The following is a 24,670-nucleotide window of genomic DNA, read 5'->3' as shown; positions in this document are numbered from 1 at the left end:
ATGGGAAGGAGGAGGAGGAGGAGGAGCTGTGTTGTCCTCTGGGAATGGCCCAGGGCATTGCCTGACCCTGCTGCTCCAAGGATTTTTTTTTTTTATTTCCCTCTGCCCCACAGCTCCTGGCCAGCCCAGCTGTGTGCTGGGGACACAGCTCTGATCTGTCCAGCAGGGAATGGACACCCAGGTGAGGTTCACAGAAGGAAACCAGGATGTGTCTTCACACCCAGTGATCCCTTTGTGTGTGTGCCCCCACAGCAGAGATTCAAAGAGTTCTGGAATATTCTGAGTTAGCAGGGACCCTCAGGAATCAAATCCTGCCCTGTCCCTGCACAGCCACCCCAAACCCCACCCTGAGCAGCCCTGAGGGCTCTGTCAGTGAGGGGCTGGGAACACAAACCCTGTGAGGAACAGCTGAGGGAGCTGGGGGTGCTCAGCCTGGAGAAAAGGAGACTCAGGGGTGCCCCCATCGCTCTGTGCAGCTCCTGAAAGGGGCCTGTGCTCAGCTGGGCTGGGCTCTTTCTGCAGCAGCACTGACACAACCAGAGCACACAGCCCCAAGCTGTGCCAAGGGAAATACAGGTTGGATATCAGGAAAAGGTTTTTTACAGAAAGGTGATAAAGTTCTGCAATGGCTGCCCAGAGATGGAGTCCCCATCCCTGGGTGTGTTTAACAGAGCCTGGATGTGGCACTGGGTGCCAGGGTTCAGTTGAGGGGTTGGGGCTGGGTTGGACTCAATGATCTTGGAGGTCTCATCCAGCCCAGTGATTCTGGGAATTCTGTAAATCCTGTGAATTCTGGGATTCTGTGAATTCTGTGTCCAAACACTCCTGCAGCTCTGGCAACCTTGGCACCATTCCCTGGGCAGCCTGGGCAGTGCCCAGCAGCCTCGGGGGGCAGAACCTTGCCCTGAGCTCCATGCCAAGGCCTGGCACAGCTGCAGCCCTTGCTGGGCTCCTGTCCCTGTGCCAGAGCAGAGATTAGTGCCTGGCATCCTTGTTAAATCCAGGACATCCATGAACATCCACGTATAATGCCCTGGTATATCTAAGGTGTTCTTTCCTTCCTAGGACTGGGAACTGTTTGAAAATGACTCCCAAATGCTCCTTGGCTGTCCCTGATTCCTCCCCACAGCTGCACAGTCCCCCCAGACCTGTCTCCACTCTCCTGCCCCAAAATGTGTCCCTGGCACTGCCAGGTGCAATCCCTGTCCCTCAGCTTTGCTGTGCATTTAGGGAAGCAAGAACATCTCCCAGTGCCTGAAATCTGCCTTTATGTCCAAATCCTGAACAGGATGGGTGGGATATTGGACAGGAATTGTTCCTGGCGGGGTGGGCAGGCCCTGGCACAGGGTGCCCAGAGCAGCTGGGGCTGCCCCTGGATCCCTGGCAGTGCCCAAGGCCAGGCTGGGCAGCGTTTGAGCAGCCTGGGACAGTGGGAGGTGTCCCTGCCATGGCAGGGGTGGCACTGGGTGGGCTTTGAGGTCCCCTCCAACCCAAACCATCCTGGGATTCTGGTACAGCTCAGTCTTTAACCCATGGAAGAAATTAAAGCTTTTTAACCCATGGAAATTCGAGTTTCTTAACCCATGGAGGAAATTAAAGCTTTTCCATCACTTTGAGGCATTCACTTCCACTCTCCCTCTTTCCTAAAATTTAAAATCATTATTTCCAGCATTATATATATATTTTGTTAACCTTGTGAAACAGACTTTATTTTTCTTCCTGTAAATTTTGTGCAATATACATCTATGTAGCTATAGAACACACCTCAGTAAAAAGGTTGTCATCCATACATTATATTACTTTTTATTTAATGTTATGAAAAATTCCAACAACAGTTTTTGTCCTTAAATAAACGTTTCTCCCTCCCCTGCCCTCCCTTCCTAAGCTGACTGGTCTGAAAGAGGAAATTTTATTTAGTTATTTTCTTTTCTTTAAAAAAATAGAAATTACAATCTTACAAGACAGAACATTCAATGAGAACAGAAGCATTTTCCTAAATCTAAAAAGTAAAACATTTCCATAAAACCTGTTGGTATCTACAGGTAGGTAATGTGTGGAGGGGGTGGTAAATGGAAATAAAAGGTTTTCCATTTCTTCCTTTCATTCATAGAGATAAAAAATAACATAAAGCCGACCAAAACTTTATATATTTTTCTCTTTTGCACCAACATTCACAAGAATATATATTATATATATTTTTGATCCATCTTTATACACAGTGTGAGGGTTCTGTGGGTGGAAATGGACACTCAGCTACACTGCCAGAGCAGACAAACAAACACTAAATTAATCTTGGTCTGGAAAGGAGCCACAGCTGGCGGCCCAGGGCTGCTGGAAAGGAACATCCCATGTTGGGATGGGAACATCTCTGGAGCACCAGAGCCATGGGGGGCTCAGGGCTCCTGGCCCCCTCCCCGCTGGCCACAGGGGAGAGGGAAATCTCCCTTTTTTGGGGCATTTCTGCCCAGGTTTTGTCATTTCCCTGCGAGCCCTGGGTGGCCCAGCAGGGGTGAGGAACCTTGGCACAGCCCTGGCGAGCCCCAAGCAGGGGCTGCCACCCCTTGCCATCCCTTTCCACCCCTGCCATCCCTTTCCACCCCTGCCATCCCTTTCCAGGCGTGGCACCCACCCCAGGCCAGCAATCACCGAATCGACACCGAATCACTTTTATATCCCCTCCCAAAAATAATCATCGAATCAAGTCGGTTCCTCTGAAGAGAACTGAAAAGTGCAGGTTCCTGCAGTTTGGCAGGTCGAGTTACACGTGTTTAATACTTCCAGTCTTCCCTAGGTTCCCACGGGGGGGCTCTTATTGCTCAGAATAATCCAGAATCTCTCCCCACGGGCTCTGATGTTCCCAAATTAAGGTGCTTTCTTGGGTTCTTTGCCGGATGAAATGAACTCGGTGGCGTGTTGGTTGTGTTGGCTGATGAATACTGAGGGCAAAAAGAAGGGTGTGTGCTTTTTTTTTTTTTTTAATAAATTTCTGGTTTTTTTCCCCAAATGTTCCCAAACCCCCACGGGCTGTTCCCTCTGAGCTCAGTCACCTTCTGGGGCTGCTTTTCCCGGGAAGTGAACGGCGCTGTCGGAAACGACGCTTCCAAAAAAACAACACAAAAAAAAGGCACAACCCTCTGGACATAAAAGGCAGTACTGACTTCTCTCTTCTGTCCAAGCTTTGCAGAGGGCAGGAGAGGAGCTGGGCACATCCCCACGCCGTGGACGCTGCGCTGGACAGCCACACATTGGCACTGGACGTCGCGTGGGGCCGTGGAAGGGCTGGCAGCCTTTTCCCAGAGCCCTGGCTCCAACAGAGAGGGAGCCAAGGCTGGCAGGCTCCAATCTGCTCCCAGAAGCTGTTGGGATGTGGTCAGCAAAGCCATGGGAGTTTGCTGGTGGGATGTGGTCAGCAAAGCCACGCGGCAGCTGCTCCAAATTCCCTCTGCCTTGGAGCCGAGCAGAAATCCCATGGGAGAGTCTTCCCTCATCAAGGTTGGTCCATGGTCTTCCCTAGGAGGTGTTTTGACAAAAGCAGGAATATCCCTCACGTTGCTAAGAAAGCTGCTGGTTTGGTTTGAGGGGTGCAGTTGTGGATCCAAAGGTTTTGGCTCCCGCTCGGAGCTGCCCGAGGATGGGGTTGGGTGCACGAGGAATCAGCACAAAGCAGGAAAGGAGCTTGGGATTTTAGCCCTTTGTCAGCAGAAACTGGGGCTGCCTCAGAGCAGGTTTTTCCCTTGTAGTTTTTTTGGCATTTGCTGCAGTGAGAGCAGGAGCAGGGACGGAAAAATCCATTTGCAGAGCCACAGAGTCTCTCAAGCATCCCCTGCTGCCGTGGCCTAGAACAGCATCATCCCACCAATCCTTCCTTCGTCCCCTTCTGAGCCTCCCAAAAGGAGCACCAGGTCCCAAACACCACATTCCTTCCAACCAGCCTTATTCTCAAAGGGAAGAATAAGGACCTTTCACTTCCCTTGGCTCCAGCAGGCAGTTTCTCCCCCTAAAAAGCTCCTAAGTCCTGCTAACTCAAGAGCAACTCCCAAAAGAACAGTTCTAGGGAGCTCATTGAGGGGAAAGCCTGGGTCCAACTCAACCTGCAGCCACACCTGTGTGTCGTGTGGGAAAGGGGAACCTGGGGATGGGGTGGGGAAAGGGTCACAAACCCTGCTCTGGGTGCGAACCTTGGGGCAGTTTTAATGGGAATGATAAGAGAGCTACACACAACAGCAGCACCCAGAGCTGCGGCCACCACGGGGACAGGGACAGCCCTGCAGCCCCTCCAGTGCCACGGGTGCCTCTGGGGTGGCATGGCCAGGATCTGGGCTCTGGCTGAAGTCCCACGGGCCTGGAAAAGCTGCTGGGATGCACAGAGGTGGCACGAGGCACCAGCTCCACAAAGTCAGGTGTCGCCCAGCTGGACAAGGAGCTGGCTGGGAATTTGGGAAAATGCTGTGATGCAGGGCATGGAGACCCTGCAAAACTCTTCCCCTGCTGCACTGAGCATCTTTTCCCTCAAAGCAGCTTCCTTAACAGGAAAATCCTGTGGTGAATCCCCCACCAGCCACAGCCAGACCTTTCCTGGCCAAGCTCCCGGGGTCCCACTGCACCCGTGGGAGATGAAATAAAGCAAAGGCTCTGTCCCTTCCCTCTCCTCAGCTGCAGCCCCAACCCGACCCAGCCGAGTCAGCATCGCCCCTTCTTTATCCCATGCCTGATGATCGGGTTTAAAAAAACCACAATAAAATAAAAATAATAATTAAAAAAAACAAAGACATAAAAACGGGAGGTGGAGAGCGCAGCCGGGACAGCGGGAAGGACACTCCCTCCTCCCGTGTCACCAGGAGCAGCCTGTCCCTCACCACTGCCAGGAGCATCTCCTCTCCCAAGCAGAGATTTCACATTCATTTCACTGGTATGGCAAAGTCCATTTGCTTTTTTTCCTTCAAGGTGCTTTACATTCAAGAGCTATTGCAATCCACAGCGAGGAGACGGGGCCAGGGAGGCACCGCAGCCCCCCCGGGGGTTCTCTTGTTTTGATTATTTGATTTAAATAAATTGCCCCAAACCTCTGAAGTGCAGTTTTGGCTCCAAATTTTGGGGAACTCCAAGGGGGCCGCTGGCTCCTGGCCTTAGCTCTCCCGGGGGTCGCTGTACTGAAGCTCAGAGTTGAAAACCTCCTTGTAGAGAGGGGGGAAGTTCATGGCAGTCTCCGGGTGCAGGAGACGGAAAAATTCCAGCTTGTCCAAGTGCAGGTTGCAAATGGTCTTCATCAAGGGCAGCTTGGAAACCATCTGCAGGGAGAGAAGGAGCTGGTGACCGCTGGGGTGCTGGGTGTGGTGGCCTTGATGCTGCTGTTCCCCCTCCCTTGGGGACAAGCAGGGCGGTTTGGGGACCACTCAGTGTCCGCTGCACTGCTGTTCCCCCTTCCCTGGGCACAGAGGATGGGTTTGGGGATCAAACCTGGCACTGGGGCAACAACAGACTGCCCACCTTTGGACAGCCCGGCCTCACCCCCAAACCCTCATCTTTCCACAGTGGGTGCTCCTCCCCATCCCAGCTCGGTGCAGGTCAAAGCATTCCCAAAATGGCTCTTTTTCCTAAAAAAACCATTTCCTGGTGCACTGCCAGGTTAGCAGCTCTGCCTGCACCACAAGGGAGATTCACAGCCCTTGGAAGGAGAAATTCTTCTCCTCCCCTGACAGGTTTGAGGTCTCACTCTCCAAAATGTGTGTGGCTCATGAGCTCTGGCCCAGCCACATCCCCCAGCTCAGACAGCCCCTGCTCCCCTGGCTGGGTTTGTGTGTCCCCACCTTCGAGAGCTTGTCCTCAGCGGAGTGTTTCTTCTGGATCTCGTGCTGCAGGGCCACGTAGATCTTGTCCTGGAGCTTCTGCACCTTCTTGGACTCGGTCAGCCACGGGCGGTCTGGGGGAGAGGAGGGACAGAGTCAGCTCTTGTTGGATCAGGTTCCTTTCTGACTTAGAGATGGGGCAATGGAGAGGTGCTTTAAGAACTTTTATTTTATTTTTAGTAAAGATATGTATAATATAATGTAATGTAATGTAATGTAATGTATAATATATAATATGTAATATATAAAATATAATATGTAATATATAATATATAATATTATATGATATTATATAATATGCAATATTATGTAATGTAATGTAATGTAATGTAACATATAATATAGATATGATATGATATGATATGATGTCATGTGATATAGGTTTTAAATATATGTTTTACTTATAACATATAATATATGTTATAAATCATGCTGTCACAATTAGAAGCTAATTATTAGAACACTGTCACTACTAGAGGGTAATCCATTTCCCACAGCCACAGGGTCAGAGCCACCAAGGGTCTCTCCCAGGCACAGGGCAGTGGTCCCTGCCTCTTTTAACCCTTCCTGCTCCCCAGGATGGTTTTGGGGACACTTGACTCTTCTCTCTGCTCCCCACCCCACCATGGGTGACACAGCTCCTCTTCCCACCAAGGAAAATTTGACAGATGCATTTTGTCCACCTTCAGATGCATTTCCCCCCCAAGTTCCCTTCCCAGGAATAACTGAAATCATGCACCAAGGATGGTTTATGGGGTCAGGACACCCCCAGATTTGGGGCCCCCAGTACCTGGGGAGAGCAGCACAGCAGCAGTGAAGAGGGCGAGCTCCTCGTCCGACAGCTGCAGGCGGCACAGGGTCCTGCCCAGCTCGAAGACTGCACCGATGAGGTCGTCACAGCCTGAGGGGACAGCGGGGACACGGCACTGTCACTGTCATTGTCACTGTCACTGTCACTGTCACTGTCACGGTCACTGTCACTGCTCTGCACACCCAGCACAGAGCCCAGCGGCACCCGGAGCTTGGAAAGGTTTTGGGAGAGGAGATGGGTGGGGAGGGGTCCTGGGCACTCACCTGGGAAATTCCAACCTTGTCTGGGTTGCAGAGGGAGAGGAGAGAGGATAAGGGGAGGGAGAGGGAAAGCAGAGGATAGGGGGAGGAAGAGGAGGAGAAGAAGGAGAAAGAAAGAAGGAGAGAAAGAAGGAGAGAAAGAAGGAGAGAAAGAAGGAGAGAAAGAGAGAGAAAGAGAGAGAGAGAGAGAAAGAAAGAAAGAAAGAAAGAAAGAAAGAAAGAAAGAAAGAAAGAAAGAAAGAAAGAAAGAAAGAAAGAAAGAAAGAAAGAAAGAAAGAAAGAAAGAAAGAAAGAAAGAAAGAAAGAAAGAAAGAAAGAAAGAAAGAGAAAGGAAGGAAGGAAGGAAGGAAGGAAGGAGGAGAAGGAAGAGAAGGACAAAGAAAGAAGGGAAGAGAAGGAAGAGAAGGAGGAGAAGGAGGAGAAGGACAAAGAAAGAAGGGAGGAAAAGGAGGAGGAGAAAAGGAGAAAGAAAGGTGAAAGAAGAAGGTCAACAAAGAAGGAAAAGAAGGAGGAGAAAGAAGAAGGAGAAGGAAGAAGGAGAAGGAGAAGAGGAAGATGGAGAAGGAGAGCCCCAAGGAGGGGCAGCTGGAGCCCTTACCGAGAGATTTGAACATCTGCATGCCACCGAACTTGCCCTCGAAGAGGACGGTGTTGTTCAGGGGGTTGAAGGCGCGGATCATGCGGATCAGGAGCACCTCGAGGCAACCTGATGTAGGCAGAGAGAGCGCAGACGAGGGCAGGGCAGGGCAGGGTGGGGAAGGTCAGGGGGGTTTCCGTCACCCCAGGACCAAATGTTAGAAAGAGGAAAGCCCCCAGTGCACGTTTGAGGTCCAGATTGTTCATTCCCAAGAGCAGGATGGGTATTTCAACAAATCCAGTTTGGGTTTTTGGGATTGGTTAGGTTGGTTTTAGGTGTCCAATTGTGACCACAATATTTCACCAAAGGGAAATATTATCCAGTCATTCGCAGCCAGGCACAGAGAGACCGAGGTCGTGGTGGAGCACCGAGAGAGAGGAAAGGGTGAAAACAAAATAAATAAAAAGAAAATGGAAGGAAGAAATGAAAGAATGAGTTAAACTCCAGCGCTTCAGGCACAGCCAGCTCTGGGTTTGGGGTACAGCACCCCGCTGGGATGCTGGCATGTGTCCCCAGGGCTGGGTGCTGATCTCAGCTCCCCAGCTCTGACAGATCAGAAACTCTGAGGTTCTCCCAGTGTTTTGGGGATTTTGCACATTCAGCTCCCTGGCCTGGGCACGGCATTGCCAGCTTGGGCAGATGGAAGGGTGGGGGACGTGGGTGTGCGCTGCCATCATCCTCCTCTTCCCAGTCTCTTGCTGGGAGAAGAGGCCAATCCTTTTCTCTCAATCCTCCCCGCTCCTGTTGGAGTTTGGCACCCCTTCTCCCAGAGGAAAACCTTCTGTTCTCGTTTCCATCCCAGTTTCTGGGTGACATTTGGATGGAGAAAAGCCTGTGCCCAAGGCAGGCACTCCCCACGTGCCCCCCTTCACCATCACCCTTGGATGTGACCTGCAGCTCCTTCCAGCCCAGCACCTGCTCCCCCAGCACTGGGAGAACTGGGGCAGCCGGGGGGGGACCCCAAAAGGAAAGCATCAGCCAAGAGAAGAGATGGGATTTGCTTCTGGCCCCATGGCTCTGCTCAGGAGAGGGGTAGGGGGTGGCAGGGGGCAGTGGGGACACTCAGGGGGTGGCAGGGGACAATGGGGACACGCAGGGGGTGGCAGGGGGCCAGGGGGGCTCCCCCCTTACCGGCTTTCAGCAGGATGATCTGGTCGTTCTGGCAGAGCTCCATGAAGCCGTCGATGCGCTTGGCGAACTCCACCACGTACTGGATGGCGTTGGAGATCTGCAGCGAGCACTGCTGCCACATGGCCTCGCAGCTCTGTGCCACAGGGGACACCCTCAGAGTGTGCTGGCACCCTGGCACCCCAGCTCTGGGACCCCCTCAGGGCAGGGGTGAGACCCCAATGCTGTGCCATCCATGGGGGACACTCAGAGTGTGCTGGCACCCCAGCTCTGCCACCCCCCAGGGCCGGGATGAGACCCCAGTGCTGTGCCACCCACAGGGGACACTCTCAGGGAGTGCTGGCACCCTGGCACCCCAGTTTTGTGACCCCCCATGGCAGAGATGAGATCCCAGTGCCATGCCATCCATAAGGCACACTCAGGATGTGCTGGCACCCCAGCTCTGTGACTCCCCAGGACAGGGATGAGACCCCAGGACTGTGCCATCCATGGGGGCCACTCTCAGAGTGTGCTGGCACTCCAGCTCTGCCACCCCCCAGGGCAGGGACGAGACCCCAGTGCTGTGCCATGCACAGGGGACACTCAGGAAGTGCTGGCACCCTGCACCCCAGCTCTGTCACCCCCAGAGCAAGGATGAGCTCTGTCACCCCAGGGGAGTGCTGTGCCATCCACAGGGTACGGTGGCATTGGGGCACCTGGGGTGTGACCTGCCACAGCAAACTCCCCTCTGGGCAGCTCCCAAGCACTGACAGACCCTCCTCACCCAGCACAGCCCCAGGGGACAGTGGCTGTGCCAGGGGCTGTGGTGGCAGTGGCACTCACCTTGCTCTGCAGGGCACGGACCTCCTCGGGCGAGTAGAGGCTCCAGGCCAGGCGCTTCAGCTCCTCCGTGGTGTACTGGCACGTCTCCAGGTGGGACTTCACCACGTTCTGGGCCACCCGGTCTGCAGGGGGGGGGGAGCAGCAGGAGGTGAGACCTGGGCACCCCAACCCTGTCCTGGCCTCTGGGGCTGTGGGGCTGAGGGCTGCAGGGGTGGTGGGGCTCTCACACGGTGTCACGGGGTGTGAGGACGGATGGGGCAGCAGGGGCTGAGCCCAAAGCGAGCAAGGAATGTGCCACAGACCCTGGGTGGGCTGAGCTCCATCCATCAGGGAGCCTTGGGGCTGCTCCAGGAACTGAGGCTGGGCTCACCTCTCGGGATGCTACTGGTACCCCCAGGGATGCTCAATATCTCAGAGATGCCATTGGTACCCCAGGAATGCTACTGGTACCCCCAGGGATGTTACTGGTACCCCCAGGGATGCTCAATATCCCAGGGATGCTACTGGTAGCCCCAGGGATGATATTGGTACCCCCAGGAGTGCTCAATATCTCAGAGATGCCATTGGTACCCCCAGGTATGCTACTGGTACCCCCAGGGGTGCTCAATACTCTAGGGATGGCATCAGTAGCCCCAGGGATGCTATTGGTACCCCCAGGAGTGCTCAATATCTCAGAGATGCCCAGAATGGTTTGGGTTGGAAGCTGAAATCCCATCCACTTACTCATCTTAAATCTCATTCCATGGGCAAGGACATCTTCCCCTAGACCAGGTGTGTGTCCCCAGGGCTGGGTGTCCTGCAAGGTTCTGGGGTGGCAGCAGGGATGTACCCCAGGGATGCCCCTGGTACCCCCAGGGATGCCCCTGGTACCCTCAGGGCAGCCATTGGTACCCCCAGGGATGCCATTGGTACCCCCCAGGAGTGCTCAATATCTCAGGGATGCCATCAGTAGCCCCAGGGAGGCCCTTTGTACCCTCAGGGATGCCATCACTGCATCCCCTGGGGCAGCTTTGGCTCTGGGGAAGGACTCACTCCCATCCCAAGTGTAAGTGGTGGAGGGATGGATCCCTCCTGCATCCTTTGACTCTGACTCGTTCTCGTGGCCACACACCCCCCTGCCTTGCCCTGGCACTCACCAATCTCCAGGACAGAGATGTCAGGGGGCAGCTGGGCTCCCTCCAGCGCCCCGTGTGCCAGCAGCGCCGGCTCCAGCATCAGCTCGTAGAGGGATTCCTGCTTGATGAGCGTGGCATCGGCCACGTCCAGGCTGGACTGGTCGGGCGAGGGCTGTGCCGAGGCCAGCAGGTCCAGGTTGTAGTAGGTGCTGCCGCCGTCGGGGGTCAGGGGAAAGTCGAAGAGGAGCCCGTCGGACAGCGTGGAGATGTCGTCCAGGTCCGAGAGGCCGCTGCTGACGCTCGTGGTGTACACGCGGCTCAGGGGCTCGGGCTCGTCCTTGGCGCCGCCGCTCTGCTCCTGGCTCTGCTGGTGCTTCTGCACCTCGGCGTAGAGGCTGTCCCGCTGCTTCTTGGACATGCGGCCGAACTTCACCGCTGCCCCGGGGGAGAGGTGGCGGTGTCAGGGCAGCTTCACCCCCAGGGCAAAGGCACTGCCCTGGGAGAGGCCCTGGCTGCCGGGAATGCCTGCTCTGGGGGCTGGGACCCCGCTGGATGCATCCCCCCAACCCAGACTGTCGCAGACATCTTTTTATGAAAATCCTTTCTTAGGATTTTTTCCCATCTGAGAAGCTGAGAGGCTTCAGAGACAAAACGTTAGCAATGGTTGTCTGCTGCTGTGGGATGCAACAGGTGGATCCGTGATTGTGGATGTTTGGAATTAGTGACCACTCACGGCAGAGCTGGCTCTCACTCTCTGTCCAAGCCACAGACCTTTGTTTTCATTCCTTTCCATTCTATCCTTAGCTTAGCCAGCCTTCTGAGATGCAACTCTTCTTTCTATTTTTTACTATAGTTATAATGTAATATATATATAATAAAATAATAAATCAAGCCTTCTGAAATATAAACTCAAATCCTCATCTCTTCCCTCATCCAAAGACCCCTGTGAACACTGTCACACCAGACCAACCCTGGGTCAAACCAAACAGAACCAATTTCGATTTTCCCACGGAAAACACAAAACCATTTCTTGCTTCCCAATCCCTCCTCGCACCCGCTGGCCCTGCGGGGGCATCAGCTCCATCCTGTGGGGGCCTGAATATATGTTGTATTGTAAAATCTGTGTGTGTCCAAGTTACTCCAAACGAGCTGCAGCTGCAGGGTCCTTAGTTGGGCAGCAGCTGTAGCTCGTGAAGGTAACTGAGATAAATAGGGGTGGGTCAAGAGCCCAAGAGGAGCCCCTGAGAAGAGAGACAGGACTGTGCTGCAGAGAATGGAGAAGAGCCCCAGCAGAGAGGGAAGAACAACACTGCAGCAAAGATTGCAACAACTGGTGACCCCGTGTGAAGACGAGCATGCAGCCAAACATCGAGAGAGAGAAGGTATGGAATCCCCCGGACAGCCGAGAGCTGTGGCAGCCTGAGAGCTGGGACTTTGGAATATCAGCCTGAGAGCTGGGACTTTACGTGTATGGCAGCCAGAGAGCTGGGACTATGATAGAAGATAAGACAGCCGAGAGCTGTGACAGCCTGAGAGCTGGAACTGTATGTATATTGTTATTGTGTAATTGATAAAAGAAAAGGGGGGAAATGTGGGGGCCTGAATATATGTTGTATTGTAAGACCTATGTGGTTCTAAGTTACTCTAAACGAGCTTCAGCTGCAGGGTCCTTAGTTGGGCAGCAGCTGTGGCTTGTGAAGGTAACTGAGATAAATAGGGGTGGGTCGAGAGCCCAAGAGGAGCCCCTGAGAAGATAGAAAGGACTGGGCTGCAGAGAAAGGAGAAGAGCCCCAGCAGAGAGGGAAGAATAACACTGCAGCGAAGATTACAACACCATCCTGAGTGCCTAACCCGCTCCGAGGAGCAGCAGGGGCCCTGGGGACCGGGGGCAGCACTCACCGTCGCGGGACATGCCCAGTGCCAGGCATTTCTGCAGGCGGCAGTGCTGGCAGCGGTTGCGGTTGGTGCGGTCGATCAGGCAGTTCCTCTGCCGGGAGCACGAGTAGCTGGCATTGTTCTGCTGGCTCCTCCGAAAGAAACCCTGCCCGGGATGGGATGGAATGGGGTGGGAGAGGTTGGGGAAATGCCCTGCTGGAAGGCAGAGCCGCCCCCTGCCCGCAGCGCTCCTCCCCCGGGCTCACCTTGCAGCCTTCGCAGGTGATGACACCGTAGTGGATCCCTGAGGATTTGTCTCCGCAGATCTTGCACGGGATCACCTCGATTTGGGCTGCGGTGGGTGGGGAAAGAGGGGAAACCACGGGGTTAATGATGGTCACTGCTGAGAGGGAAGAGGGCTCAGCACCTGGGGAAACTGAGGCACGAGAGCTGGAGCCACCGGCAGCTCAGCCCTTCCCACAGACCCAACAAGGGTTCCTGCACCTCAGAGAGGTCCCTAAAAGGTTCACACAGGGCGTGGGGAACCCCCATCCCCCAGCAGTAAGAGCCAGGGTAGGAAAGCCCTTGGATCCAGGAGAGCACAGAAGGTTTCTGCCCGGGACCCTGTTTTGGAATCACTTCCCTTATTTTCCAACCGATGTGTGCACCAGGACAGGGACAGCCTGGCACAGGGACACCCCCATCCCTGCAGCTGCCCCAGGCAGAGGCTCTGGGCCCCCCCGCGCCCCCCCAGCAGCTCCCTTGAACCCAGCACCGATATAGCCGATACAGCCACCCCCAGCTCAAGGTCCCGGCCCCTTCCCCCCACAAATCCGCTTCCCTCCCGCTTCTGCTTCGCTGGCACTGAGCTGCTAATAGGCTTCGTCCTCCTCATTTTCCAGCTGCCCCAGATCCGGGCTGGCCGTGCCCTCCCGGCCCGGGGGGGGATGCTCGGCACCCCCGGGGCTGTACGTGCCTCCCGGCATCTCTGCACCCTCTAATCCCCATCCAGCCCCCGCAGCCCGGCCCGGCTCAGCCTGGCGGCGCTCTCGAGGGTGCTGGGCAGGCCCCGCCGCGCCAAAATAACCCCCAGGGCCAGATTATGGCTATTTCCAATCTCCAGGGCCTGTGCAAATCCCCGCTGGGCTCGGGTAATTCCCTTCTGCCTCTGCTCTCCCCTGGGAGCCATCGGCTCTGCTGGAGGGATGTGCTTTGTGGGGCCACCTCTGCGAGTGACAGTCCCAGTGCTCAGCCAGTGCCACTGTACCCAGCAGGGTCCTGGGGTCCCTTAGTGCTCAGGGGAGACTGGGATGGGGCACTGAGGCCTCACTGGGCAGAGAGGCAGCTGAGGTGCCATTGGTTCCTCAGGGAAGCTCAGTCCCCCAGGGATGGCCTTGGTCCCTCCTGGGGATGCTCTCTGTCCCTTAGGGGAGCCATTGGTACCTCCAGGGGGGCTCAATACCCCAGGGATGCTATTGGTACCCCAAGGGATGCTATTGGTACTCCCAGGGATGCTCAATACCCCAGGGATGCTATTGGTACCCCAAGGGGTGCTCTATACCCCAGGGATGCTGTTGGTACCCCCAGGGATGCTGTTGGTACCCCCAGGGATGCTACTGGTACCCCAAGGGAAGCTATTGGTACCCCCAGAGGTGCTCAGTATCCCAGGGATGCTATTGGTACCCCAGGGATTCTCATTGGTCCCTCCTAGGGATCTCTCTGTCCCTCAGGGGAGCCATCAGTACCCCTGGGGATGTTCAATATCCCAGGGATGCCATTGGTACCCCCAGGGATGCTATTGGTACCTCAAGCATGCTCAATATCCCAGGGATGCTGTTGGTACCCCCAAGGATGCTATTGATACCCCCAGAATGACATTGGTACCCCCAGGGATGCCAGCACTGTGTCCCTCGGGGCAGGTTTGGCTCTGGGAAAGGATTCACTCCCATCCCAGGTGTAAGTGGATGGACAGATCCCTCCTGCATCCTTTGGCTCACTGATTAACCCAGTGCCCCACATGCACCGGGTGGTTTTGGGGCTCACCCCTCCTCCCCCAGGCTGCTTCTCCCAGGGCTGTGTGTTGTCCCCCGACTCAGGGCAGTCACATCCCACCCCTGCCCCTCCCCGCACCCTCTGCCCACGCCCTTGCCGCGCTCCTGAGCCTGAGCAGAGCCGGTTTCCCCCGGTGGGCAGGGCAGGGATGTCCAGGGCATCCTCACATCCCCCGCAGCTGCACCAACACCGCAGCGCCTTTCTCAGGGGCACGGAGGCACCAGGAGGGCCATGTGGGGCCACCCCCAAATCACCCCCAGCTCCCATGACCGAAACACCCCCAATTCCCCGGATCCCGCTGCCATCTCCCCCACTCTGCAGGGAGCGCTCCGCTCCCCGCCGCCCTGCCCGAGCCCTGTCCGGGATGGGACCGAGGTGGTGGCACGGCGGGGGGCACAGGGAGGGGGTGCCACCCCCGGCAGGAAGCGGCGTCGGGCTCGTTATGCAACGTTAATTGCAACGTTAATTGCAGCCGCCGGCAGCGCGGGTGATGCATCGCGCCCGCCGCGCCCTCACGCCCGCGGCCGATACTCCGGTGCCCGGAATTACCGGCACACACCGGGGCTGAGCGCGGCCCGGCACGGCCAGCGAGCCCCAAAAACCCCAGCGACCCCAAAGGCTCCGTGTGCCAATGGCCAAATCCCGCCCCATGAGGGCTGGAGCTGAGGGCGATGATGATGCTGTCCTGATGAAGGACAAGCCCTGACCGCCCGCCGTGTGCCCGCAGCCTTTTGGGGCTCTAATTACCATCGTGCTAATTACCGGCCGTGCCCGCCGCTGGCACCTGACCCGCTCCAGGACGCTCGCCCCAAATAACTGACGTGGAGATACGGCCGTAACCTGGCGATGGCAATTACAGCCGGCACGGTTAATTGCTGCTCTGATTGGAAACCCGGCTGAGTCACCGAGTCGGCTCCTTCAGTGTCCCCTCGTGCCACAGCCAGGGACCCCCGAGGCGGCCGGACCCTCCCCTGGACCCCCAAACACAGCCCTGGGCAAATCCGGAGGGATGGGAAGGAAGGTGGGTGAGGGTGGGGTGGTCACAGCAGCTCTGGCATCCCCCAAATCTCAGTGTGATCAAGGAAAACATCTCAGTGGACCTCAAATCCCGGATATTCCTCCACCCCAACCACTTTACCCTCATGCCTCAGTTTCCCCATTGGAGAATTCAGCATCTCCTCCCACCACAACCGTGCCACCATCGGCCATACTGCAAAAATGTCCCCTTGGGGTGGACATTTAGGAGAGGGTGAACCTCTTCCTCTCCGGGGGATGCAACAGGGAACCTCCACCCCGGGGCCGATGGGGCTAAAACGGGGATCAGGATAAAAGAAACAACGAAAGGGTTAAAAAAAAAAAAGTAATAATGATCTCCAGCCGGCAATTAAAATGTCCCGGCGGTGGTATTTGCTCTCCTCCCACTGTAAACACTTCTTGCCCAACTCCCGGCCCGCTGCCACCGGCCGGTCCTTATGTAAGCGGCCCGGTGCGGCCGCGGGCCCGGCCGTGGCGGGGCGATGCCCCCGGTGCGCGGTGCAGCCCTCGTGTCCCACTGACACACTTTCTGCCCGCGGCCACGCCGCTTGTGTAACCACGGCCCTTAACCCTTCCGCGCCCGCAGCGCGCCGCGCTGCTCTCAGGGCAGCACGCCGACCTCCCGCCACCGGGAGTGCGGATTTTGGGGTGTTTTGGGGTGATACCTCCAGCTGGGGGTACCCATTTGTCACCCTGAGCTGCAGCTGCAGGTGAGGGGCACTTCATCCTCCTCCTCCTTCCCCCCCCAGGTCGCCTGTCACCCCCCAGACCTGGCTCTGTGTGTGTCCCCTCCAGCCCAGCCCCGCTCCCCCAGCCCCTGCTGGAGGCTCCGTGGTTTCGGCAGAGCCAGATCCGCCCTCCCCGAGCGGGAATGGGCCGGCACACCCTCCCTGCATCGCCTCCGCCCCAAGGGCGGGCATCCCGTGCACCCCAAAACAAAACAAGGCCGGCCCTGCAGGGTGCAGCCATGGGGGCTGGACCCCCTCTCTGGGGTGGCCCCATCCTCCTCCTCCTCCCCCTGTCCTTCCTCTCAGCCTTATGATCTCACTGTTTTTGGGGAATGACCCCAAAACCCTCAGCACCCCATTGAGCCTTGGGGTGTGCTGTGACCCCGCTGCTGCTGGAGAATTTCTGGAGCTGCCTCCCCCTCCCCATCGATATAACTGGGGCTGTGGGGCGAGGACTCCTGGGAGGGGTTTGTTTTGGGGTGCACTCCAGATCCCTTCACTGTCCCCCAGGGTGAGCCTGAAGAGCTGTCACCCCACAGGGCAGAATGTGGGCACCCCTTGCCCTGTGGTGTCCCTGCTGGAGGCAGTGGGGCAGCACCCCAGCTCTGGGTATTTCAGAGGTGGCTCCGTGCCTCTGGTGCCATCCCTGCCCCAAATAGCCCCCAGTTCCTCCCCAGTGCTTCCCCAGTGCCCTGGCTTGGTACCCAGTGACCCTGCTGGGACAGAGCTCTGTGCCCCATCCCTCTGCCAGGCTCCATCGATGCTGCAGGATGGGCACCCCTGGGAGTTGGCAGCAGCCCTGCAGCCCCCCTGGATCCCCCAGCCCCAGCCAGGGCTCCAATGCTTCCCCTCCAGCACCTCTCCCCTTCCAGGGGGATTCAGCATCGCCCTGGTGCAGCCAGAGCAGGGAGAGGAGGGCAAGGGACCCACAGGGACCCACAGGGACACACAAGGACCTACAATGCTGCCCCATTTCCCATTCCTGCCCTAAACCCCAGCTCTGCACCCGCATCCCCTGCAGCAGCCTCCAGCCCCAGCAGTGACTGCACTTCCCCACAGCCACCATCCCCCAGTTGTTTTTTGCTGTTGGGGCAGGAATAAACAAGGAAATAAAGGGCATTATCACCCCTTTTATCTGCTGTTGGCTTTGCTGTTAAACAGCCTCCGGTGCTGCAGTGCCTCGGGGTCTCCCAGCACCCCGGAACTTCGGCCATGGCTGCCAAAAAATCCCATCTCCATCTCTGGGGAACCCCAAACAAGGCAGGCCCATGCCGGGTGTTCACAGCCCCTGTTCAGACACAGGCACACCGGGGCCAAGTGGGCAGCAGGGAAAATTCAGATGACACAAGCACGGCCCGTGCCGGGCTGCGATTCTGGAGGGAGAACTGCTTTCCTCAGTGATTAGCAAAGATTTCCTGGAAACTTTGGGCCAGAACAGCGCTCAGCTGCTCTCACCCTGCCCTGGGGCAACCCCTGGCCACCTTCCCTTGCAGGCACGCGAACGGAGCTCTTGCATTCTCCCCAGCCTCCAGCAAACGCTGCTTTTCCCCATTCCCGTGGCGCAGGGGAATGGCAGCTCGGGGTGGGCGATGCGGGTCCCCCGGGGCCGCTCCGGTTCAGCAGCTCCGGTTCCGCAGCTCCCGTGCCACGCCGAGCCGTGCCAAGGCCAGCCCAGCAGCCCTTTGCACTTTGCCTGCTGCACAAGGGTGGCAAAGGTGAGGCAGAGGGGAGGGGGGACCTGCCAGCCCGGGGTGGGGACAAACCGGGCTGCGGTGGGAGAACCCCTCCGGTAAGAGCTGCTAAACCGGGGGGAATTATCTCCCCGGGGGCTAAAAAAAGCCAGGAGAGCAGCTCTGCTCGCCACATCCGATAAACCGGGCTGATTTAGACATTAGCAGCTCTTTAAATAGCCGCGGCTAGTTCAAAGTTAAACGTGACAGAGAGCAGGGACAGGGACACGGGGATGGGGACAGAGACCACCAGACCCCAACAATGATTTCGCCTCTCCCTGTGCTGGCTCTCCCTGGGGTTATCAGCGTGGGGGGACCCCAAATCCGCTCTGGACCCCTCAGAGAGGCAGAGGGCAGCTTTCTCCTCCGGGTTTGGTTTTTGGGGATGGAGGCAGGGCCATCCCCGGTGCCGGGACAGGCGCTGCCGTCGTGCGGGAGGGCCCGGTGGGTGCCGGCCGCGCCAGCGTGTGCACGCCGCCGAAACGGGCAGGGAAGCTCCTCCTCCGCCCTCTCTGATTTTTTCCAATGACAGATCTAGGTCACTAGGACAAGTCGCAAAGGCTGCCGAGCCACCGCACGCTCCTCGCCACGCTGCTTGCAAAACAAGTGAGCAGGAGGGCTGGAAATCGTATAGGATTATACAAGGCAAAGCCTCTCTCTTGCCTGGCCCCGGCGCAGCCGCGGCGCAGGGAAAGGACAGGAGCGAGGAGCTGCTGTGGCCCCCGGGGAAATGGGGCAGAGCGGTGGCGGTTTTGGGAAGGAAAATGGAGATTGAATCAATTTGGCGTCGCCATGCGGCGTTTGGGCTTCGAGAGGGATGAGGACGCGGGACTGCGGGAAAAACGCCCGACTGTGGGGAACTGTGGGAATCAGCTGGGTTCGGCCCTAAATTAGGGTCAACACCAGCAATTCATGGGGGGAAAGGAGAAAATATTTTTTAAAAAAAGGAAAAGTTCGCCCAGTTGCTAATTAAGCCGGTGCTGGCTGTGCAAGTGCTACGTAAGAGCCAGGCGTGATCGCAATTAGGCAGGCGTTAATGCTTCCCTCCGTCCCCATAAAGGTGCAAAGCCAGGATGTGGGGGGCAGGACGGGGATGTGGGGGGCTCGCCTCGCCCTCCCCACCGTTACACAAGAGAACAGCGGGGGCAGAGCCGCAGCACCCGCAGCGCAGGGAGCCAGCAGGATTTGAGGAGCTCGGCATCAACGCCCTGGTGCCCACTCCCCAAAATGAGCCTAAGGGTCTGCACCCCCAAAATAAACCCATGGAGGGGCACCAGGGAGTCCTGGCAGGGCGAAGGGTTTGGGGAAGGCAGGGCATGATGGAAAAATGGTTTAAAGGAGGATGAAAATCCCAGCCCAGCACGCTGGAGCAGAGCTGAGTCCGGCCACCGCTGCGTCACCATCAGCAGGCCCCGCTGGATTGTCCCACTGGAGCCTTCCTCCCTCCATCCTCCTCCTCCCCACCGCCTGCTCGGCAAAGCACAGGGGTGAAAAGTAGGAATTGCCTTTGGTAGCGGGTAAAAGCAGCCAGGTGCTGGCACAACTCACCCCTGCCCTGGAAAAGGGGCACCCAAAATTGCACCTGATCCCTCGCCCGTCCCTGCAGGAGCCTCCCAAACTGCCCCCCACGCCGTGGGGAGGGGAAAAGGGGGAAAAAACTACAATAAATCCAGCCCTGGTGGGAGCAACATATTGAAGAGGAGATTAAGGGGTTTAGTGCGGGGAAAAGCTTAAGCGTGCGTCTAAGCCGGCGTCGGAAAGCAAAGCAAAATAAACAAGAATTTTATTCCTAACGAAGGGGGAGCCGGAGGAGGCAGAGCGGCCCCGGCGGGGCTGGTGCTGGTTCTCCCCTCGTTCCCCTCGGCGGGGCTGGTGCGGATCCCCCCTTGTCCCGTTCCAGCGGGGCTGCTGCGGGTCCCCCGTGTCCCCAGCGGGGCTGAATCGGGTCCTCCCCATCCCTTCCGCGGGGCTCCCCTCGCCCTCCTCCAGCAAAGTTGATGCGGATCCCCCCGTGTCACTGTCCGTGCTGACACCGAGCCCCCCGTCCCCACCGGCGGGGCTGGTGCGGCTCCCCCGTATCCCCGTCCGGGCTGACGTCGGGTCCTGCCCGTCCCCCTCCGCCGGCTCTCCCCGATCCCCACCGGCACCAACTTGTGCCGCCGCCGCCCCCCGCGTTCCCCGGTGCCCCGGACCCACCTCGCATCGTGTCGGCCGCGCTCAGGGCGCCGGGGGGCGCATGGGGCGGCGCGGGGCTCCGGAGCGGCGCGGGGCGCGGCGGGGAGCGGCGGCACCGGGAGGCACCGGGCGGCACCGGGAAGCACCGGGCGGCACCGGGCGGCTCTGGCACCTGCCCCTCCGCCGCGCCGTGACCCACTTCTGCCCGAGCATGCGGCCGTTCACATGACGAGCCCGCCCCGCCCCCCCCAATCGGTTTCACTTCCAGCCCCACCTCCTGCCCTTCGTCCTCCTCCTCCTCCTCCCGCTCCATCCCCATCCCCGCCGCTCCGCCGCCCGGTGCTCGGCGCTGCCGGAGCCCGCCCGGCACCGGGGGCTGCGCGCCCCCCGCCCGGCCGGGCCGGCTCGGAGCTGCCCCCGGGGCTGCCCGCCCCCGGGAGGGACGAGCCGTGCCCGTCCTGCCCCGGCTCGCCCAGGCACGGGGCCGGCTGCGTGTCCCGCTGAATCACGGCTGCCTTGCTTCACTTGGCGCCCGTGCGGCCCCGCTGTGCCCGCCAGGGACCCCAAAACCCCCGGCAGGACAGGACAGGGCTGGGGGGCTCTGCGGAAGGGGCAGCACCCGGCACCGGGGGGTCGTGGGGAGCACGGGGACCCCCCCCCGTGCCCAGTGTGCCCATGCCAGGGTGCAGATGCTGAGGTCTGGGCACACATCCCAGCTGGGAGTCCTGCAGGCGGGAATGGCGCTGTGGAAGAAGTGGGAAGGTTTGAAGGTGGCAGGGAGGCATTCCCACCCCGTCCCTCATGCTGGGATGGGCACAGGTGGTTTTGGGGCCTGGGTTGTGCCCTGGATAAGGGACTCTGCCTGAGAGGAGCAGAGATGGTGGCTCTGGACCAGGCCTCGCCGTGCAGAGCCCGAGGTGCCAGCACAGGGCAAAGTCCCCTGGCTGTGGTTTGTGGTGCACCAGGTCACCAGAGTCCTCCCTGTGCCACATCACAGGGGTGGAGGCAGCTGGCCCTGGCAACGCTGGGCCAGGGCTCAGGTGCCAGGGTCAGTGCCCAGCCGTGCCCAGCAATGCCTGGGGACAGTGGCACTGGCCTGGAGACCTGATGGGTGCAGAGAAGGCATCTGCCATAGGCATGAGCACTGCTCCTAATGCACACACGGATCTGGCATCCACCATGGGCATGGAGCTGGCATCACCACAGGCATGGATGGGGCATCTGCCATGAGCATGAGCATGGCATCTGCTTGAGCATGGCATCCAGCCGTGGTCACAAGCATGGCACGGCCACATCAGCCATGGACGTGGAGACAGCATCCACCAGAGGCACAGAGGCAGCCACCATCGCCATCACCACACGTGGCATCACTGCCTCGGCCCTCAATGGCCTCCTGCCCTCTCAGCTGGGCCCTGAGGGGACACCTCAGTCCCCCAATCCTCAAATCAAACTACTTAATGGCAGCTGAAGGGGGCAATTTCAGCCCACATCCACCCCAAACGCTGAGCTGAGCCGGGGCTGCAGAGATGCCGATGTGCCATTGACAGAGGTGTTCCCCTGCTGTCCCTGGGGCTGTCCCCCTGCTCTGGCACAGGCGGGTGGCAGTGGCAGGGGGACACTGGGGCTGAGCTGTGGTCTCACTTTGTGTTTTGAGCGCTCCCACCCCTGCACCGGGACCCTCCCGGCTCCGCTCCGGCGCTGGCGGGGAGGGGGCCGGGGCTGGGGGCGGCGGGGCCGAGCTCGCTCCAGCGCTGCTGTCTGACACGATTGCGCTGATGGCGATTGGGAGCGGGTTCGCTGCTCTCTCCGGTCGGATTCTCTCCTTCCTCGCGGCTTTCCTGCCTGCTCCGCATGGATGGGCACGCAGACGGGACGAGGGCCGACGTCTCCCTCGCTCTCGGCAGGCTCCGCGCCCCGGATGCAGGCAGAGCTGCCGGCCCGGTGCGCACCCCCAGCACCCCGCGCTGCCTCCCCGGGGTCACGGGAGCTGCCCCAAGCAGGTCACCCTCATTAGCCCCATTTCAGATGGGGAAACTGAGAGCGGGAGCAGCGCGGTGACTCCTAGTGGCACGCAGGGTCCGAGACGCCCCTCCCAAAGGCGGTCGCCGATTGCGGCTGTTGGGACAATCGCGGCTGAACCGCGGCGGAGCGAGAGCGAAAATCCTCCCCGAGCGCTCGGCGCAACCCAAAAGTATGAGGTTACATAAGCGGCACCACACCTGCCGTGAGCAACGCGGGACCCACGCAGCCATCCCCGCACCCGCTCCCGCCGGCCTTTAACCCTTCGTGTGCGGCACCCCCGCTCCATCTCATCTCTGTCTGCATCTCCTTGTCTCTTCCTGCATCCCATGGGGCTCCCACAGGTGCGGGGATGGCCCGGGGAAAGGCCGAGGAGATGCTGCAGGGACGCCTGAGCGTGTGCTGGGTGCTGCAGATCTGGGATTCAGCCTCCACGAGGGTGGAGATGGAGAGGCTCCACCAGAGCAGGATCCCTTTTACTTGGAATAGAGTGGACCCATGGACTTGGCTGGGTTTGAATTGGGGGAATTTTCCTCATTCCCAGGAAAGCCAGAGTGAGATGGAGCCAGCTCACTGAGGCTGAGCCCCTGGAGTAACATTTGCTCCTAAGAGAGGAGCGGCCTTGACCAGGGAGGTCACAGAACATCCCCTAAAATCCCTCTGCCCCTCCCCACGCAGTGACAGGAGCTGGTGCAGCTCATTCACATCTGACCTTCACCCCAGCATCTCCTGGGGATGGGAGCAGTGGGGCTGGAGGGGCAGAGCTGCCTTTGGCTCCTGCGTGGTGCCAGGCCCAGACTGTGCCAGGAGCTGCACCCACCAGGGCAATGCTGGGGGACAGGTCCAGCGGGGCAGGATCCAGCCCAGCCCAGGTGGCACCGGTGGCAGAGGATGGAAATTGCCACCAGGATGGGACAAGGACCCAAACCCTGACACTTGCCACCATCCAGCACTTCTCCTGCTGCCCCAGCCCCGCTGCCAAATCTTTGTGATCAGTGCCAGGGCTGAAGTGGGCACCGCTGGCCCGGCTGTGCCACCAGGATCAGCGCAGCGGCCCCGGGCTGGCCCGGAGGTGAGCAGGAATTCCGGATGACACCATCGCGCCTTAATCACTGTTTGCTCTCCCTCGGCCCCACCCAGCGAGAGGGGAACCTCCTGCCAGCATCGCCCGCCCCGCACCCAGAGACCCCCAACCAGAGCACCCCAACCAGAGCCCCCCGCCCCGCTCGGGGCCGGAACAGCGCCCCAGGCTCGGGGAGCCCCGGCCGGACCCCGCCGTGCCCCTGCCCCGGGCTCCCTGCCAGGGCACTGCCAGGCGCCTGCCGTGACTCAGTTTCCCAGCTGGAGTGGCTGAGCTGCCCGGCAGGGAGTGGGGCACGGGATGAGCACGCTGATGGGGGGCACAGAGCTGGGGTCCTCCCCACAGCTCATCCTTGGGTGGAGGGTGTACCCCAGGGGAGCCCCAGGAGCCAGGGCTGGGCAGGATTCCTGTCCCTCAGTCCCTGGAATGGATGGGGGTCCTGTCCCCCAATATCTGGAATGGATCGGGGTCCTGGGGGTCCCTCAATTCCTGGGCTGGACGGGGTCCTGTCCCTCAGTGCCAGGGCTGGATAGGGGTCCTGTCCCCCAATATCTGGAATGGATGGGAGTCCTGTCCTCCAGTTCCAGGGCTGCATGGGGGTCCTGGGGTTCCCTCAATCCCTGGAATGGATGGGAGTCCTGTCCTCCAGTCCCAGGGCTGGATGGGGGGCCTGGGGGTCCCAGGGTTGGATGGGGGTCCCATCCCCCAGTGCCTGAGCTGAATGAGGGTCCTGTCCCCCAGTGCCAGGGCTGGATGGGGGTCCTGTCCCTCAGTCCCTGGGCTGGATGAGGGTTCTGTCCGCCAATACCTGGAATGGATGAGGGCCCTGTCCCCGACTCACAGGGCTGGATGAGGGTCCTGGGGGTCCCAGGGTTGGGTGGGGGTCCTGTCCCCCAATATCTGGAATGGATGAGGGTTCTGGGAGTCCCTCAGCCCCAGGGCTGGATGGGGGTCCTGTCCCCCAATATCTGGAATGGATGAGGGTTCTGGGAGTCCCTCAGCCCCAGGGCTGGATGGGGGTCGTGTCCTTCAATCCCTGGAACGGATGAGAGTCCTGTCCCCCAATATCTGAAATGAATGAGGGTCCTGTCCCTCCATCCCTGGGCTGGATGAGAGTCCTGTGCCCCAATATCTGGAATGGATGAGGGTCCTGTCCCCCAGTCCCAGTGCTGGATGAGGGTCCTGTCCCTCACCCTCAGGGCTGGATGAGGGCCCAGCCATGTTCCCCACACTCTCTGAGGGTGGGGCCAGCACTGGGGGCTGGGGGGCTGCAGCAGAACTGCAGCACTTGCAGTCATTGATCCTCATTGTGCCCCCAGCTGTGGGGGCGGCACAGGGGGGCACCCCCTGCCCAGG

General features: G+C 59.0%; 1 protein-coding gene across 1 annotated transcript; it reads right to left on the bottom strand.

Moving 5' to 3' along the window:
• Positions 1-1,777: 1,777 nt before the first annotated feature.
• Positions 1,778-20,459, bottom strand: LOC102075091 (nuclear receptor ROR-beta). The gene is made up of 10 exons (XM_074528700.1): positions 20,236-20,459; positions 12,761-12,846; positions 12,519-12,660; positions 10,641-11,054; positions 9,505-9,626; positions 8,686-8,818; positions 7,516-7,623; positions 6,637-6,747; positions 5,808-5,920; positions 1,778-5,288 (listed from the first exon to the last, which is right to left on the bottom strand). The coding sequence occupies exons 1-10, from the start codon at positions 20,240-20,242 to the stop codon at positions 5,127-5,129; spliced, it is 1,398 nt and encodes a 465-aa protein (XP_074384801.1). The 5' UTR covers positions 20,243-20,459; the 3' UTR covers positions 1,778-5,126.
• Between the last annotated feature and the right edge of the window lie 4,211 nt (positions 20,460-24,670).

Source organism: Zonotrichia albicollis, chromosome 29 (genome assembly GCF_047830755.1).
Source record: "Zonotrichia albicollis isolate bZonAlb1 chromosome 29, bZonAlb1.hap1, whole genome shotgun sequence".
Taxonomy (NCBI): Eukaryota; Metazoa; Chordata; class Aves; order Passeriformes; family Passerellidae; genus Zonotrichia; species Zonotrichia albicollis.
This window is presented reverse-complemented; position numbering and strand designations above follow the sequence as displayed.

What these genes read in the sequence shown, in the direction of transcription:
- LOC102075091 (XM_074528700.1), bottom strand. An exon ending in TCCGTGCCCTGCAGAGCAAG is followed by an intron (nt 8,819 to 9,504) that starts GTGAGTGCCACT and finishes CCTGTGGCACAG; the next exon opens with AGCTGCGAGGCCATGTGGCA. An exon ending in CTGAGGACAAGCTCTCGAAG is followed by an intron (nt 5,289 to 5,807) that starts GTGGGGACACAC and finishes CTCTCCCTGCAG; the next exon opens with ATGGTTTCCAAGCTGCCCTT.